Source organism: Falco cherrug, chromosome 6 (assembly GCF_023634085.1).
Source record: "Falco cherrug isolate bFalChe1 chromosome 6, bFalChe1.pri, whole genome shotgun sequence".
In the NCBI taxonomy this organism is placed as follows: Eukaryota; Metazoa; Chordata; class Aves; order Falconiformes; family Falconidae; genus Falco; species Falco cherrug.
The window spans coordinates 79,825,314-79,843,922 of NC_073702.1; the positions used below are offsets into that span (position 1 = coordinate 79,825,314).

At 39.4% G+C, this 18,609-nt stretch overlaps 1 protein-coding gene across 1 annotated transcript in view; it reads right to left on the reverse strand.

Annotated features, from left to right (window-relative positions):
• Positions 1-1,840: 1,840 nt before the first annotated feature.
• The window catches only part of GALNT2 (polypeptide N-acetylgalactosaminyltransferase 2), a 98,602-nt gene continuing 81,833 nt past the window's right edge, over positions 1,841-18,609 (reverse strand). Inside the window, exons 11-16 of the mRNA XM_055714029.1 lie at positions 16,129-16,255; positions 12,045-12,137; positions 11,767-11,850; positions 9,879-10,005; positions 5,999-6,118; positions 1,841-4,755 (exon numbers count right to left, since the gene is read on the reverse strand). Of these exons, the coding sequence (XP_055570004.1) occupies positions 4,600-4,755; positions 5,999-6,118; positions 9,879-10,005; positions 11,767-11,850; positions 12,045-12,137; positions 16,129-16,255 (707 nt within the window). The 3' untranslated portion in view covers positions 1,841-4,599. The remainder of the gene's footprint in view (positions 4,756-5,998; positions 6,119-9,878; positions 10,006-11,766; positions 11,851-12,044; positions 12,138-16,128; positions 16,256-18,609) is intronic.

The following is an 18,609-nucleotide window of genomic DNA, read 5'->3' on the forward strand; positions in this document are numbered from 1 at the left end:
CCTCCTTTCCAAACGCACGCAGGCATCTTCTTGAAAATTCAAGATTTAAAATATGTTTGTTAGTCCACAAAGAGGAAAGACTAACTATTCCCTTACAAAGAGGTTAAAATATATCTGGTTTTATGCAGTGACAGGCAAGCAGAGTAAAACCAGGCACAGAAACTGGCTAAAAAGCATGGCCTGAAAATTAATGACTCTGAATAAGAACATTTTTTTCCATATATATACACTTGGGTATAAGGCAATGGAAACAATGGAGTTCTGGTCAGAAGTAGCGCAAAATTTGCTGGATGGTTCATTCCAGCAGAACACACTTAGACTAAGAAGTTTACTGAGAACAGTTACGCGCAGAAGACGTAAGAGACTCTAGACAGAGACATAGGAGAGAATTCTACATTTAGCATTAGATTACATTAAAGGCCACTGCCAGAAGCCTGTTGCAATTGTCTTTTAGTATCTCCGAGCAGCTCACAGGTGTCAAAGGGCATTTAAGGCAGAGAATCCTCACCCGAGTTCTCAGACATAATCTGCAAATGCAAGGCTGTTTCTTTTGCTCATTGCAGTTTGACAGGGCCTTTTGATTTTCAGCAACCATAAATATTAAATTTAGATCTATTTCCTTCATTCAACTTAGACTTTTTTGAAAGGTGCCAACTAGTCGCTGATTTCTGGCACGGAGGGCAAGTAAGTCTGTACCCAAAAACTCTCCTTTCCTGCAGCCTGACAGGTAAAAACCTTCCTGTCAGTACAATTAAAAGAGTGGAATTGTTTAAACCTTTCCTATAAATGCCTCTGCAGGCTGTGCCAGCTGATCGAGTCCTTGGGGCTAACTAGCACAGCTGAGTTTCTCAGACCAGGACCAGAGATCCTAGCCCTGGATGCAACAAAGTTAAGAAAGAACGATGTGCCCAGAGAACTGACTTGAAGCTGGACAAAGCATCACAGATGAGATTATTTTTTTTTATTTATTTCATTCTCCAGCTTCCCATTTACCCTCCCAGAGCAAATCATACAGTCCCCTAACCCACGTGGCTTGCAGCCCAGCTCTGCCAAGGTGATGCTGTGATGGAGCACCATGCCCTGACTGCAGCCCCACGTTAACTCTGACAGCAGTAGGAGAACCTCACACTTCCACAGCTGTCCATCACCTACCAGAGGGTTTGTTCCCTCCCCAGCTGTGCTAGTGCAAGTTCATTTGCGAGCTCTGTAAACTACACTTGTGACACGTTTGTGTCCCCCCACTAAAAAGCCTTTCATTTAAAAAGTGTCCTTTTTTGTTTTAAACATGAAGTATCCAATCATTGATGAATCTGATCTACCTTCAGGTGCACCACAAATATCTTGAGTTACTACCCTACACAACAGAGAGCAAGCAGAAAGACCACAGGAGCAGATGAGGAGAGGTACCCCAACCCGCTGTGAGAGCTGCTGCTGCGGCCACCCTGCAGGCTGCAGGAGGTCCTGCCATGCCTGGCACGGAGACGTCCCTGGCAGCAAAGAGAGGGACCAGTGGAAGTCTTGAGAAGATAAGGCCAAATGGGGCAGGACGGCCAGTGCCTTAACAATATATTTTCAGGCGACTACAGTCACTCCTCAATGTGAAGCACCCTGAACTCCCTGCTCAAGGTAAAGCAGCTTCTGTGATAAGACAATTTCCTCAACGCTATCATATTGGTTTAAATACAAACACATTCTCTTTTCATAAATGCAAATATAAACCCACATATACACACTTTAAGAACAGGAATGACCAAGTGAACCAAAGCATTTGGAAACTACTTCAATCTACAAGCTCCAGGCAGACTTCCTGGGTTTACTCAGTTATATTAACCATCACACATTTATCTATAAAGCATTCTTCTTTATTTAAGTTAAACAATTTTTCAAGGATGGTTTCCATCTATAAAATGAACAAAGTACAAGCTCTGTACAGCAGACTTTTCAAACCAACTGAAAAAACAGTTTCCAAACTATGTTTTGAAAATCTGCAAAACAAACATTATCACCATTCTTGCTCTGAAGACAGTAAGAAGAGTTCTCAGGAGACTCCATCGCAATTTGCTTCAAGGGCTCTTAACTTACCTTTCAAATGGGCAAATTTCTTCAACATTAAAAACCCCTAAAATCACAGTAAGTAACTTTGGCACACTGTCATGTAAACATAACGAAAGGATACCACTTCTTGTCCGTTCTCTCAAAGAAAAGTGACATACAGCTCCTATATTAAAACCCCTATGCACAGCATCCATGGGGAATTAGTGAAAACATTCCTATTTTATGATAGCAGTTGAGATTAGATTTAAGAGGTGGAATACAGATTTTTTTACTAGCAATTCTGATTTAGATATAAGTGGCAGGTCAATATTCAGAGTTGCAACTGCTGATTTCAGTTAGTACTACCCTTGCTATGATTGTAGTTGCAAATGGAAACACCTCCACGGTAGAAGCTAAGTGGTTGGGGTTGCTGGTTTTTTTTCTTTTCAAGTCTGTTTTTCAAAACCTCAAACAATTTATTTGCTACTGAGCCCATGTTTCAGCATTTATTTTTCCAGAACATGAAGAAAACTACTGCTATGTTTATGAATCATGTTCTTCAAGTTCTCAGCTAGGTTAAAAGGCTACAGATAGGGAGAAACTAAAAGCTGAAAAACAGTTTATCCACCGTATAGCCTCTAAAACAGGCAAGTTCTGGAGAAAGTGGATTGTGAAGAAGCAAGAAGTATTATTCATTAAACAAAAAGATGATGGATGGAAGAAGCTGGATTTAACGTCCCCATCCAAAAAGGTACACAGGTACTTGCAAGTCAACTTCAGACACACAAGGTATTTATGGGCACAGACTAGCACAGTTAAAGCCACCTTGCCCAGGAAAGTACCACCCCTGCACCTCCTGTATAGGTGCAGCCAAAGAAAATGGGGGGTGGGGTCAGGAATAAGTTGGGAACTACTCTACTTCCAGGAACAAAGAAAGAGGGGAACTGTACCAGCATACTACAGTACAGCAGATGTTTTTTATCTCCTTATATCAACCATTATATTTCTCTGAGATCCATCACCTTACTAAAACCACTTCCTGGCACCACACGTCTTCATGAATTTTTGTCAGTGCTGACTTGCTTACTAGTACTTATTTACCTTTGCTTCTCAGTTTAAAAGCTCATTGAAGCATTTGCTTTTAATAAAAAAAAGGATATAGTCTATGCAAACATAAGAAAGGACAGGTCAAAGTTGGGGTTAACTTTGACATTATTTTAATATAAAAATGACATCAGCTGGACTGAAGCTGCAAAAAACGCACAGGTTCTATGGTTAAAAACACATAGGATCTGCTGGTATCCAGGCTGATTCCCAGAGCCAAGCCTGAATCCATTCAAAAAGCTCCATTTACAGAAACAAAACAGAAGAAAATTCCCCAGTAGTAGGTCTATAAATTAAGCAAGTGCAATTCAGAGATATTACATAGCTGCTCATCATTGCAAATTAAAATTCAGATCTTGTGCTGTCAACAGTGACGTTACTATTCTATCTTATTTCTACAACTCAAAAGGGGAGCTTGAGAGAAAGAAATTTCTCATTAGGGCCCAGAATAAAACTGTGCTGAACCCACATGGCTGCATGATAGATCTGCACTGTTTATATAATTTTTTTTTAACAAAGGAAGAAGTATTGTAAAGACAAAGTACTACAGAAATGATCAACACAAATATCAAGTACAAGTTTAACGTTATCCAGAGCACATGTAATGAATTTCCAAGTAGGAATAAACAATCCGAGCAATCATCTGTGCCGATGCATTGGCTTATTTTGCTATTTTCTTTCTCCTCCTGAGTTTCGTGATCTCCAGTGAGGGCGAAGTGTTAAGAAGTAGATCCAGTTTGCAAAGCAAAAGCATCCAGTGTTAGCACGGACATCACACTCAGCAGCACAAAATCTGCACCTTCATAAAGTTTCACTCTCATAGCATTCCAATCTGATTTCTGGTTATACGTATGTCAATCACTTTGTTGATAATTATAGGATGATGAAAACTGATATAAATCATTGGGAACTGACAATATATATACTTTTTTATATTTATATTTAGAGTCCATCATAGAAAAGTTCATATTCAAATTACCAAGTACACACAGGAGAAAAAAAACCCCTTCAAAATGACACTTCTGTTTCTGGAAACGACAAACCATGATTTCTATGCAAATGGAGTTTTAAAATGACCTTTTCCTAGTAATTTTCCCCACCCTCCCTCCCACACCCTGTTCCCCACAGGTGTTTCTTCAGATCCTTTTTTAAAATCATACATCAGTTGTTCCTAGAGTTAATTATCTGCTGTGCACGTACATAACTGAAGACAGAAAGGAATCATTGAAGTCTTCACACCAAGAAGGAATTCTGCTGCAGTCATATCCAGTGACATCTTTGCAGTGCTCCAAGTCCCCTGGATCCCTGGTGTCTGCTTCAGCACTCTCCTACTTTCAGATAAAGGTGGAATACTGAGGTATATAAGTTCCGTGGAAAGTTTTAAGAAATACATCAGTAATTCAATCAAAACTTTGCCCAACGTCTATGAATCAAAACAGCGTTTTGCTCGTAAGTCCTTCTCTACTGCTGCAGATTAAGTGTGAATTTCCACTGTTGTGACAAAGAAGGACTGCAGATCTCAACGGTGAGACCACCATTTTTGGCATTTCGGCTGTCTAGACAGAGGTTGCTGCCAACGTGCCTCAGTTTAGAATTGCTTTCAATTTGTTCCCATTTCTGGAAGAGAAAATACAGTTATTGAGTTATTGAGTGGAAAAAGCAGGAAAAAGATGAGTCCTACATCCTGTCCTTTGAAGTCTTCATAAGCTTCCCTGGCTCATGCTTGGGAAAGCTGTGAAAACTGCAACAACAGTATGTAGTTTAGATGAACCTTGGAAAAGGGTAAGTTATGGCAAGCCTTGCCAAAACAACTGTTCACTCAGCTAATACACTGCAATAGATGCAGAAAACACCAAATCATTTTCCTGTACTTTCACATGTCTCAAATATAGTCAACACCACATTCCCTGTGTGAAACCTTTGGCCTGAAGGGAAAAATAAAAATCAGAGCCACATAACACTGCGGCTCTGAACATAGAGAAGTAAGAAGCACAATCACCAAAGACAACTTTACAGAAATCTGTTAAGACACCCTTCAGTTTTACAGAAGAAAACCAATCTAGAGTAAACCCCAAATACAGGCTGTTAAAAAAAAAAAGTTTTCTGTTGCATTTCTAACATACTGTGCTTTTAAACCTTATTAAGAAAATCTTGCTTCCTTAGTTTTCTTTTCTGAAAAGTGGCAAGAATATTCTTCCTTTATCAAGTAATAGCATTTCAGTTTTCTGACTGCAAAAACTGAGATACAGAAGCAAAGCAGGCAGACAATCAGAACTGATGACTTAGCAGAAAGAGATGAATTGTTACACAACCAGATCAAAAAGATGGTATGACTCTGCAAATGCGATTTTCCTCAGGCATGGGAAATAGATGAAGTTACAATGCCGCATTAATAAAAATAAAGGAGTCTAGTGCTGTTATAAACAGCTCATAGCTGAAAAGAAGAAAGGAAAGCCAAACCACACTGAGACACAGACTACATACCCTTCAAACTTCACTGAACGATAGCTTTCAAAAATACACTGTAGAATATATATTCTATTTCAGAAAATGGACATGGCAGTTTGAAGACTGTTACCCATCAGTGCTGTTGGGTGAAACCTTTATATAAGGCCACCGTTGGGATAAAACCTCTACGTGTCCATAAAAAGATTGTCACTGGCCTACGAAAAGCACAGTACACAAGCTTATTCTGGCTGCTCTGCCAAGGTGTCAACTCATCCCAACTTCACACACACAGCAGTGAGACAGAGAGGAGTAGAATGGACAGAAGATATGATTACCAGTGCGTGTTCTTGCATTCTCATTCACAACCCTTGTTTTCTCCACTGTCTGCAGAGTGTCTTCACGACATACTAACCTGTCTGCTGTCATTTTCCCTACAGCCCTGAAGTTTTATTAGTGAACCAGGTGCTCTGTCCACAACAGTAAGGCACAAATCCATATGTTTCACTGACTTGTCCTTTGTTAAGGCCCATTCCTAGAAAAAGAAAGAAAGAAAAAAAAAAAGTGTACCAAATTGTCTATACTAACATTTACACATAAGGTGCTTGTGCTATCTCTGCATATATAGCACAGGTTAAAATCCTGTAAATAGCATGAGCGTTAAATAGTATGAGCATTAGAACGATGTATTGCTTCCCATAGAGCAGGAGAGGGAAAAAAGGTGGGTTTCAAGCACAGTAATTCCAGTTGCTTCACTGTCCCCAGGTCTGCTCAGGGCTGGCCTGGTGGTTTGCTCCCTCTCCTGGGTTTACAGCAGTACAACAGCCAAGCACACACCACGGATTTAAAATACTTGCCCAAATATTTGTCCAGCTATATTTGTATCCATATCTCTCTCTGCATAACACCCCCCCCCCCCCCATCATCTTTGTAGGGGAGATTTGTATATACATAATTATATATATATATGAAACCCCTACCAGCTTGGTCTGCAGCATCACCGGCCATCCTACCCACACACCAGAAGCATGTGTACCACACTGAGCAAACAGTTCTTAATCGGATAGAGACCACCAGAAGGCAATACACAAGAGGGCCACACCAAAGGGCAGAGGGAGAACGTCACTTCCTATCCAAGGCACGACGTACAACAGAATTTCTCTCAAATGCATTTAAATACACAACTCGGAGCAAAGAAAAGCTATTCTGTATGTACTGTTGCCCAGCTTGGTTGATCACAGCATCCTCCTGTGCAGGGCCTGCTGATCAGACTCTCTCCATGCCTTTCTCCCCAGTGTTTGGTCTCGGGGTTCCAGACTGGTCTTCACATGTCAAATTATCCTTTGAGGAAAGAAGCTGATCTATCAACAGAAGACATGCTAATTACCCAAATCATGCTCACTGCTACTTAAAAGTGGCACGATTAGCTTTTCTCCAGCAACTAAAGAGGATTCAGTGTTGTATAATACAAAACCCTAGATACACAGGGCCAAGCCTGGCTACATATAAATGTTATTTTGCAAGCAATCAGCATTTCAGCAAAGAATTAAATGACTAGTCCCATTCCATATTTTTTACTAATTTTCTGATACCATAACTGATTTTTTGGCTTGCGTAACCACTTTTAAACTCAGCAGATTTAACAACGATTAAATTCCTTTGAGAACAGATGCTCAGGAAACAATCAGAACCTCTAACCAATGTCACAAGTAACTGCCACTGTACAGGTAGCAAGCAGTTAGAAGGGTACCCCATTATGTAAGCACCAAAATAATGACAACTATGCAAAATAAAGCAAAGCTAGGAGAACTCTGTGTGTCCCTTTTTCTTCCAAACCCGGAAGCTAAAAACTTTTCCTTTTGTTCTCAACATGTTAATCTCGGATGACGGCAAAATTACTTGTCTTCTCAGTTCTGTTAAATTCATAAGATATCAACAAGAATCATTAACAGCCACTTTTAACTTAAGGAATTAAGCAAATTATTTTTCAGAGCTTATCAGGAATCACAAATGCCCCTGAAATAGATGGCTCCCTTATAAGATGTATACTGATTAATGACAGTTGAAAATACTATCAGGAAGTGGTAGAACTTATGTTTGAGAACCCTGCAAGAAAAGAAAATCAGAGCCTCAAAAATACTGTTTTATACATCTTCACTCTTCCATCAAAAGGCTGAAAGTGCCCCAGACACGACAGAAATCATGCAAGAAACTAACACATTTAAAAGCCAAAGATACTGCTCTGCAAAAGCTCCAAGCTCTGCTCCTGGAGACATCTACGTGATGGTCCTTCATGGTACAAAACACAGCGTAGAGAAGCCTTCCTCCAGCAATCAGGAGCTATGATTAGCTATAATGGAGATTAGATTCAGCAAATTCCACTACATCAGAAAAGAAAAATTGCAAGAAGCGTATGTGCTCAGGGCACAGGCTGGAAACAGGATAGCTCTAGGTAAAAATTTGAAAGTCAGGACATTTGGAAAAACCTGTGTCATAAATCACAAATATAAAATTAGTAGACCACCACTAACCTGAGAACTTCCCCTTGTGCCTAAGCGCATTCAGCTTTACATTTAGTTCTTTACCATAACCCTACATATTTGTACATAATTGTCAAACATCACAGTTTCTTCAGCCCTTTAGGAGGCGTGCATCTGCCTTTTTAATCACCAAATTCTACCAACCTGTTGGGGGAGGGCAATTCCCATTTTCACTTACATCTTGCATTTTAAGTTGTGTTGAGCATAAGCCAGAGCAGCCTCTTCAAATTACAGGAGGAGGTCTCCACAGTCTTTAATATCTGAGTGCTCTTAATCCCAGCCCTGCTCCCCAAACGCTCTCGACAAGAACAGGTACAACACCGCATAGTACAGATCTAAAGGCTGGTTTATTCCCTATCCTCTTCTCCCATGCTGTTCATTCCCTCCAATCCAGTACGAATTCTCTTTTAACATACAACCTGGTTTTGACCCATTCTGTCCCTTAACCTGTCTGAACGTCCTCTCACAGGGACGTGTTCAGAGCAAGTGTATATTGGTTTGTCAAGGTCAACTTCAGAGAAGAAACTGTACATAAAGGGGGGTCAGGTTCAGGGGAGGGGAGTCTGAAAGAAGAAAACAACTGTGTTTCTACAGAGAACACACAACATCACCAGAAACTCGAAGAGTTCTGCACCAATTCTGATACATTCATCCTTTCTCCTAAAAAAACCCCAAACCACTGTGGTGTTCTGAAAAGATGAGTGTACTTTCATAAAGGTAAAAGAAAAAGCTTCCCCAGATATATCCTCTTTAATGATGGGGAAGAGGCATATCTCAGATATATGATGGCAATGCGTTCAAATCAACACAACGTATCTTCCAGGAAATAACTTCTTTCAGGATTCATCTGATTTTAGGGGTTTCCCCTTTAATTTAAATCATTTAATTTAAATACTGATATTCACTCCATAGTAAATTACAAAAAAATTGTAATTGGTCAGCCTTCTATTTTAACAGATGTACTTGAAGTATTAATCTTACCTTTTACTTATGATCAGCTTGATTACAAAAAGAATTAACGACAAAAGCAGCACACAAAACAGTGAGCACAAATGTATTTCATGAACGGTAACCAAGTCACAACTGCATAAATAGTCTTTGAAATAATTAGTACTCTCATTTACAAATTTGACACATTTGCAATTAGTTTAAGAGTAGGATTAGAAAGGATTTGTTGAAACACTCCCTTTTACTGTGGGTGAACGAGATATGACATTTAGGCACCTCTGTTTTCTAGAAGAGCCAAATGGGGATCTAAGACAGATTTCTTTTTTATGCCCTGCTACAGCAAATTGGAAATGACTAATAGGGCACCACAGTAAAGCATTCTTCTATTTTGCTGACCTTAGGCCATATGCTTAACACAACCCAAATCTTCTCTTAAGCAAAAATCCCCCCTAAAAAAAGCAAACACCAATACGCTGAAAAAAGCTTTATATACAAGCATAAAACTCCTGGGAAAGAAATTATTGGCCTCTAGTGTAAAAGCAAGTATTTATAAAGGCAAAGGAAAGGGATAATCTGATGCACACTTAATGAATCTCTGGGCTCAGGTTCTAATCCTGAAAATGCAAAATTATATTTTAAGAAGTTATTTAGCTAATCTGTTATAACAAGTGATCTGCTGATTTGGGTTCATCTTCCTATCACCAGCACATAGTACCTGCTTGAGTTGAAAAGTTTCATTTTCTTTTTTTTTTTTTTTTTAAAGATCGCATATTGTGAGGGGAAAAAAAAAATGAATGGCATACAGACCTGGTTTCCCCCGGCGTTATGACATTCATAAACTCCAACAACACCATCTGCAAAATGGCCCAAAGTGTCAAGGCAATTGGTACCCTGCTGCAAAGCCCCAAAAGCTATATCTTGATGATCAGGTACCCTAAAATAAAACCAGAAATATCTGCTTAATTCAGTTTCTTTAATTATTTTTTCAACTCCTTGTCTTCACTCAGAATATTTTTAAGATGACAGGTTAAAGATGAGTGATTATTACTATCTGGAAATCTCAATCATCTTCTGAGGAGGGAAGGCAACTACCTGATCATGAACCGATCAAACATGAATAAAGTTGCAAGCTTAGGACAGAATACAAAGAGACTTAGACCAGAGAATGAGGATGAACATAGAAACTCAGCACAAAAAGCAAGCTGAAGATGACTTAACATCATCATGTAAGGTCACTCAAGCTATCAGTTAAGGTCATCAAGCCCTCTTTTTTTTTTTCCCCAGCCAAGCTAGTTTGTGGCAAAAATATGACATTCTATATTCTTCCCAGACTATTTTTACTGAAGTGTTAGAAAAGGGGTTAAGAATTAAAGAAGCAACCCAAACCAATCAATGTTTTGCTAATATCTGTTTTCTAATGGTTGCACATGAAGTGCACTCATTTAGGATGGAAATATCTAGGCAAAGCCATTCAACAAAGTTCAGTTGTGGAGTAGAGTCTGTGAGTTCATGTCAAGCAGTAAAGCAAGGGCGTATTTGCTCCTTTTAAGATTTCAGATGTACTATACTATGTAGTTTATATACTATATACATATATATGTGTGTGTGTATATACACTATATACAAATATACTATACTATGAGTATAGTTATTCAGGCCAGCAGAATGAGCACAAGAGATGACACAGAGTAAGACAACGTTACACTTAAGGAATGCTTATGGCAGCACATTTTCCAGGACAGCTCGCAAGACACTTTTCCTAACAAATTAAACAAAAGTAACTTACTTCCTCAGCATCATCCTGGTTTACGAGACACTTCAGTAAGCGTGGCTGTGTACATGGTTCACTAGGGCTGTAATGGCTGGTGCTTTTGCATTCCAAGCCTGTATGCCACTAGCAGTTACCTGACTCCACCGACATGAAGTGCCCCCAGGAAAAAACAACAAGTATTCTTATAAACCACACACAGCATCTTGCCGTTACACTACCAGCGTTAGGCTGACAGCAGACAAAATAGTTTATAGACTCAGATCTGACTGATGCACTTACTAATGGGTTACTGAACATGAAACATTTTATTCTTTCAAAAGTGCTCCTCCTCAAGGATTTTTCATGAGTTAGGATTAATTCATGTTACAGAAATTGTTAGCAGCGTGACCCCTCATTCCCCTCTTCTCATCTCGCCCCTGCTCTGCTGAGTTAATGGTTATGCAGTGACAGAGAACACGCGGCAGGAAGAGCAGAAAACAGCTAGAGTCTGCCAAGCATCCCCGGCCCTCTTGCCTGCTGACTCCCATTACTGAGAACGTCTCCTCGCTCAGCCGGGTCTGCGCTTAGGCAAAGGCAAAAGCTTTAAAGGGATGGCAACAGGATACAGAACAGTGCACTCCTGAGCAAACGGCTCCTGTAGGAGACTAACTTCAGGCACTGCTCTCTAACACACCTGTTAGTGCAACCGTAGTTGCAGTAAGTAGAAAAAGCACCTTACTAGGGAAAAACGGCTCTTTAGGAATGGAACTAAGAAAAATCAAAAGCAAAAAAGCCCACGTGAGGCATTACTTTCACAAATAAATTAAAAACCAACCACCCTCGACAACCAAGGAAGGAGAAACTGATGATTTCTGGGGAAAGGGGCGGGGGGAGCAGGGGGAAGAGAGAGCATTCCATACTATCTCTGATTCAGCCAAAACTTACCGTAACTCAGGATAAACATTTTCAAGATACCACTTGAAGGGTTTGCAGCTAAGTCTCTTTCTGAGTTCCGTTCGGCTTTGAATACTAGAGGGGGAAAAAAGGAGCAGTTTTCAAAGTCAGGCTGCTGTCTTTATGTACATTAAAGAATAGAGAACACTCAAGAACAGTAGAACTGTATCTTAAGGAGATAATACATGACAGCTAGCACTGCTTTCACCTCAGAAGGTGCTGTCTCCTGAAGAGTAAACGAACAGGGCACAGAAGTACTTGTGACTTACTTGCCATAAGGTACATTCCTGGCTGAAGGCACTGCTGCATAATAGAAATTTTTATACTCATCCATCCAGACTTCTGCTGCCCTGCGTGTATTTCTAGGGACAATCATATGAAACACATAGGTTATATTTTCTTCAGCTGTAATTAAATCATGTCATTTATCTTTGGGTTCATTTTAATTCTTCCTAGTACTACATATTCAGCTGCCTCAAGCCAGGCAGAAGATTCCCTATTAAAGACCCAAGTAATAGAAAAACCATTAGAGTGTAACATAACTGAAATCAATGCATTCAGAATTAAATTTATGTCTTTTCCACACTCATCACTGCTTCAGGTTTTCATGCAGAATATACATCTTGGAGTTCTTTCTGCAAACTTAATGGAAGAAGTTGGTAAGTGGTGGTTTGGTTTTTGGTTTTTTCCTTTTTATAAGAATAACTTGACAGAAAGCAAATTCAGTGAGTGTTCACCTGGATAAGCAAGCTAATTGAAAACTTAAACTCAACAACTGGCAATATTCAATAATTTCTAAAACCAGATGTGCTAACACGGGCAAGACATTTTCAGTCTTCATCCTATTCCTACCACCAGAGCACTCAAAGTTCCAAAAAGATATAATCTGTCATGACCAAGCAAGTCTGCTGTAGCCGAGGTAACAGAGGAGAACCAGTAATTAGAAAATATTTTTAATGCTTTAAAATTCAAGAGAGATTAATTACTGCAATAAATGTGAAAAACAGTAATCCAAGTTCTTTACTTCTAATCAAACACATCTCTAACTAAAATTCCTGTATTTATGTAACTAGTGTCTTTAAATCTCCTTTTGGGTTGCAAAGGGTAATGCCTTTTTCCATTCCCTGGCTTCCATATAAAACTCATTTACTTCCATTGTTCATAACTTTATACTTAGAAAATTAAGCATTATTTCACTTGCAACTGCCATGCTCTGAAGCTTATTTTACATTTGGCAGTAAGTTCATCTAAAGCAACTGGAGTAAACTCAGTCAGCCAATAACTTCTTTAATATGATTTTCCAATCCAAAAGACAAAAAATAGTCAGTGAGCTCTTCTTGCGGGTTGCTAAGAAGGAAGGACATGGGGAAGAAAAGAAAGGTCACACAAAAGACTTCAATCAATTTTTTGAGGACTGTTTTTTTCCTTGCAAAGCTTCCTTTAATTTTTTTTGTGAGCAAAATCCTATTCAATCCAGATTAGAGAGCTATTTCAGTTTACCTTCACTCGCAGTCTCTCAGGCCTGTGTGAGCATCACCCAGTCACTCAGCACCTGCCCCTGTTGCTTGCTCAGCAATCGGCTTGGCTGCCCACAGGCCAAACGGATTTTGGTGGTGGGAGAGGAATTGTTCAGTTTGCCAGGGTTTAACAACTCCAAAGACACATTCAAAGCCAGAACACATGCCTGCGTCACACGTCCCCATACCTGGGGACAAACAGCTCAGGCTTAGTGTGCCACGAATACAGGAACTGCGTAGATCCTGAGAAGTGCCTAAACTAGTGAGAGCCCAAAGGCGGCAGGGTACCAAGGAACACAGCACAGGGAGCACCCAGCACTGCTGGGTTAGGTTAATAAGTGGTAGGTTAATACAACCTAGCACCGAGCAATCAGAGGTAGCTTTGTATGGAGCAGACTGGGGTCTGCAAGGTTTATGAGCTCATCTGAAGTGGTGCAGAAGTGTCCACTGGCCTAAATCCTGCCAGACGCAAGCTGTATCTGCCCACACCACAAAGCCAGGATGTGGGCTTCCTCCTTGTGAAACAGGACTCCCAGCCTCTCGTCCAGAATCACCAGTTTTGGCCACCAAAAGGCAGCGCATACTGACTAGTCCACTAAAAATAGGATGCTTACTAAACGCATCCAGAATAAACTGACCACAGTCAAGGGACAGATGATGGTTTAAGCTAACAAGTCCCAACTGCAGGACCAACACAGACTCCATGCGCCGAGTTCCTTGGCACCATGGTCCTACACATACCTGATAATACCTGTATTACAAGGGTATCCCATTACCTTAGGTTTCTCATTCTCTCATCACTAAAATTGATTTTAAGGCATTCTGTTGCATTGGTTTGACACCCAAGAAAGCTGAAAGGAAACCTTCAAATATGGAGCAAACTGTCAACCCTGCTTTTAAGTGATATACAACTTTTCTACGTCAATTCAAAAATAATCCCAATAAAACAAGGAATTTTAACAGCATTTCAGAATTTGAAACAGCTGGACAGCTAAGGACACAGGTAATAGAACACCTGCAGAGAAATACAGATCTGAAAAGGGGTGTAAGCTTCCAAGACACTGATTTGCAAGCTTCAGCTGTCCTCACCATTCAGGTACATGTGGGAGCTCTTTTCAAACTCATTTGGAACACAACAACTGGAAAACACAATGAGACTTCAGAAAACCCCGTCATAGTAATTGTCAGGACATTCAAGTGATCAAATCACAATGATTTGACTCCATAACAAAATCTAAAAGCTTTAATCCCAGTATGAACGCAGAGTCTTCAACCCTTGCTAACATGATGCATTTCTGCTGTCTGCTGTATCCTTGCACGCATACAGCCACACCTTCTTCCTACTTTTCATGAGGTATCTTTAAATACCTCCTCATATCACAAGGAAAGCAGCATCTTGGCAACAGCCCAAAGATGGAAAAGCTACAGAGGAGCAGGAATACTGCACAATTTATGTGCTACTAACTATGCTCCTTGTTACGACACTGTCATTTTAAAACCTACTGTGAAACTTAAACATTTACATCCTAAGCCTATGTAACACAGTTTAATTGGTAGATATTTCTACCCTCTGGATGCACACTATAAATCCTGGAATAGAGATGTGATGTATTAAGCGAGGATAATTCATTGCTAGATTTTGTTTTCCCCTAGGTATATTATTCATTTTTCACTGCGGCATAAAATACAGATCTCAAAGAACAGGGGGCCAGAAAAATCCCTGCTATAACTACTGGAAGAAATAGGACAGTGACTTTATTGTAGCAGACTTTTAAATTCATTAGAATCATCTTGGTGGCATAACCAGCATGGAAGTGAAGAATTACACCCTAAGGAGGTTCCTCAGTTTAGGTGAAAAATGAGTCCAAATACACCAGCAGCTTAGAACGTTCTTATGAATTTAAATGTGTCCATGATTACTGTGTTTCTTCACATTAAACAGTTTGGGCTCCGTACCCCTTCAAGGATAAACAAAATTTTAATTTCTAGCTTTTAACCCACAGAATCTTCAGCTGAGACTTGTACTTCCTCAGTCCTCTGTGCATCAGTCCAATTCTCTAAACCAGAACCTACAGTGATTTTTCAGCTACAACTGAGAGCGCCTTGGTCAAAACAGCCAACATATGCTCACACAATACATTTCATCCACATTAAACTCTGTGAACCTGAATCAGAATTGCTATTCTCATTCTATAGAGGAGAAACTGAGGAAATAGCTCGGTATTTCAGCTACTACTGTACACTATCAATTACAATCAAAGCAAAATTAACAGGCATATTAATCTAAACCCTTAATACTGAATTTTCTTAGCTCTGTAGAAAAATAATTTTTAAACACTAGAAAGGAAAATATGGCATAGAATGAAGCTGCCAACAGACTGGCACCAATGCCAGGATCAGTCTACATGATCATTTGCATATCACATACTGATCATTTATTGACAAAAAGCAAGGAAAACATACCCGTAACAGTGTATTCTGGCTTTTAGTGAATGATGAAACTGTTTCTATAAAATGAAGATTTACGAGACAGTTCTGAATCTTCTTTAAAGCCAAATAAACAAAGTTCTCATAACTGATAGAATACCAAGCTAAGCATTTCCTTCTTTTCCAGCTCAGGCTGTGCCTAATAGAAGTTTTCCCTTTTTTAACTCTCAGGCTCTTCTCTCGTTTGTGTAGTTGCCTTAAAGTCTTTAACTTCCTTTTAATTAGTATTTTCCCAAGCTAGGTAATATTGCAAGTATTTCTAAAGATCCTTAAAATGAAATTGCTGCCATCTGCTGATCATCTGAAGAAATTCAAAACATTGCTATTTAGCCGAAGACTGAACAGCTACCTTGCAAACACAGTACCACTCCCACCGGGAAACGTGTAAGGATGCTGTTTGCGGAATACGTGACCCACTCTGCTGCAAGGGATGATTTCTAGGCTCCCACCACATTGCCAAACTCTGAATGAGATCTCTGAAAAACATGAAAGACCAATATCACAAAGTACTGTAATTTCGTAGTATACTATTTACAGAGAAGGCTTTCAGTGATTAATGCCGAGGAGATCAATAAGATAGTTTTCTGAGAAATTCTAAGATAAACAAAGGCATATCTGAGCATTTCTTATTCTCCAAGCTCAGGAGAAATAATCATATTAACCCGGAAGCAAACCTGTATGTCTTCTCTTACCTGAGGTTACCAGCATTCCCCAAATTCATAAACCACGCTGTGATTTGTCAAAGTTAGGTCTATATGTGCTATTACTGTGCTTTATCTAAAGGGTAAGCAACAGCAGATACACTTAACAGATAAATTAATGATCTAGGTTATAATACATTTTTTTTCAGCTAAAGATGGAATAACACTGTGGACAAAAGTCAAGGCATGATAAAACAATAGATGCAAGCTGCTGATTTATTATAGCAGACAACAAAACACTCCCAAATACTGGCCATGGAAGAAGCCGTATCAAGTCAATCTTGATTTGAAGACAGACTGAATAAAGATGCAACTTCTGTAAACTGAAGTTTGTGGACAGTACACTTCTAAGCCAATCTAGTGAGCTAACCCAACTAGGGGGGACAAGAAGGTCTAGAAATATTTACACACCTTTCTCAGCTTAGACCTTTCATAGCAGAAGTCACCTAGTGCTGACTGAGAATTTTCCCTCATTCATTTCAAATAAGCACAGTAAGACAGGTGCTGCCAGGAGTGCTCTTCCCGTTTTGATGATGACCCCTTTAGTCCAGCACCTGCAATGAGTTACTGAGCGCCACCCTTACTTTCAAGCCTCTTCATAATCATTCAGTATCTTTCCACAGATTAAAAAGAAAATAAATAAGCTGCTCCAAGGTTAGCATCTACCTTTTATGACGTGCAGTAAGTGCCACTCCTTCCCCCAGAAGGCTTCTTCCCACACACAAAAATAAGTCATAAAAATAGCATTACTTAAAAAATTAAATTGGGGTGGGGTGAGGGGGTGTGTGTGATGGACCCCAACCAAAACCAAACTAAACAACCCCAAATAAACAAGAAACCATACCAAAAGAACACCAAACAAAAAAACCCAAAGGTTAGAGAGCATGTCATTTTGATGGTCTATCCAGGAGGAAGAGAAAAGAAATGCTGTGATTTCAGCTTTGACAGTGCAAGTTAACCGTGTTTCTGCTGAGTGCTCTTTGCTTTTACAAGGTTATTTTCCTATTTGTTCTCCTTCAGTGATAAATTCCATTGCAACAGGGCCAATTAGGCATATTCATGAATCCTAGACAGTCAACAGCCCAATCTATAGGCAGATCATCCTCCAAAAATATTAATGGCAATATTGTCTTTGCCAGTAACTTAGGTCTTGATTTTCCAGTCGACTTAACATGGGACAACAAACAAAAGTGATTTTTAAGTCAACTGAACATGACATTCTCCCTGTACATTTTTCATGGCACTGACTTCAGTCTTACACCTCTTATTTTGAGCTTATAATGAAAAAAAAATTGAGAATCACAGTAAATGACTGGTCACTGCTATTAAACAGGTTAGTAACAAAAGCACTTCTGTGTTTCTACCACAGTAAATTACACACAGATGACTTCAGGCTTTCCCATATATAGCTCAAATCTGGTCCCATACTGCTCAAATTGTTGAAGCACAAGAGCAATAGTCTTCTTGTACCACTCTGAAACATTATTTATGTAGCTTTGCTATGAAGATCATACAGATACTAGCCCAGCATGAGGGGATGCTGCACTCAGTACGGACAGCCTGGTGAAAGACAACTGGGAGATCTGATCAAAGATAAAGGCTCTTGCATTAGGCAGGCAAATGCAAACTAAATGCTTGAAAACTCGTATTAGATTTATTTAAGTGTTAGGAAATACATGCCTCATGAGGTAAAGTGAGATTCTGGTTAAAAATAAAGGCCAATGTAGTATGGCTAAAGCTCTTTTTTTAAAAAAAAATAATTCATTTGAAGGTTTAATCCATTTTAATGGTTTAATCCATCTATTGAATGTATGCAGGCATTGAAAAAGTATTTTTGTTTTAGAAGTAATTTAGAAATATTGTGTCAACTTTTTTCATTATTCACAGCTGCCTTAGTGTGTACATCAACTTAATTCTCCCTCCATAAATTCCCAGAAATGTAAAACTACATGTATACTTCCCAGCACCTTAGATTCTGAAGAATCTTAAAAAAAAAAAAAAAAAAAAGTGGAAATGATGAAAAATAGCTCTATGGGAAAGAACATAGGACTACTGAATAGGAAGAAGCAAACTAATACTTATTTGCACCAACATGGCTTCTAAAGCCTGCACGGAATTTTAAAGAAAAG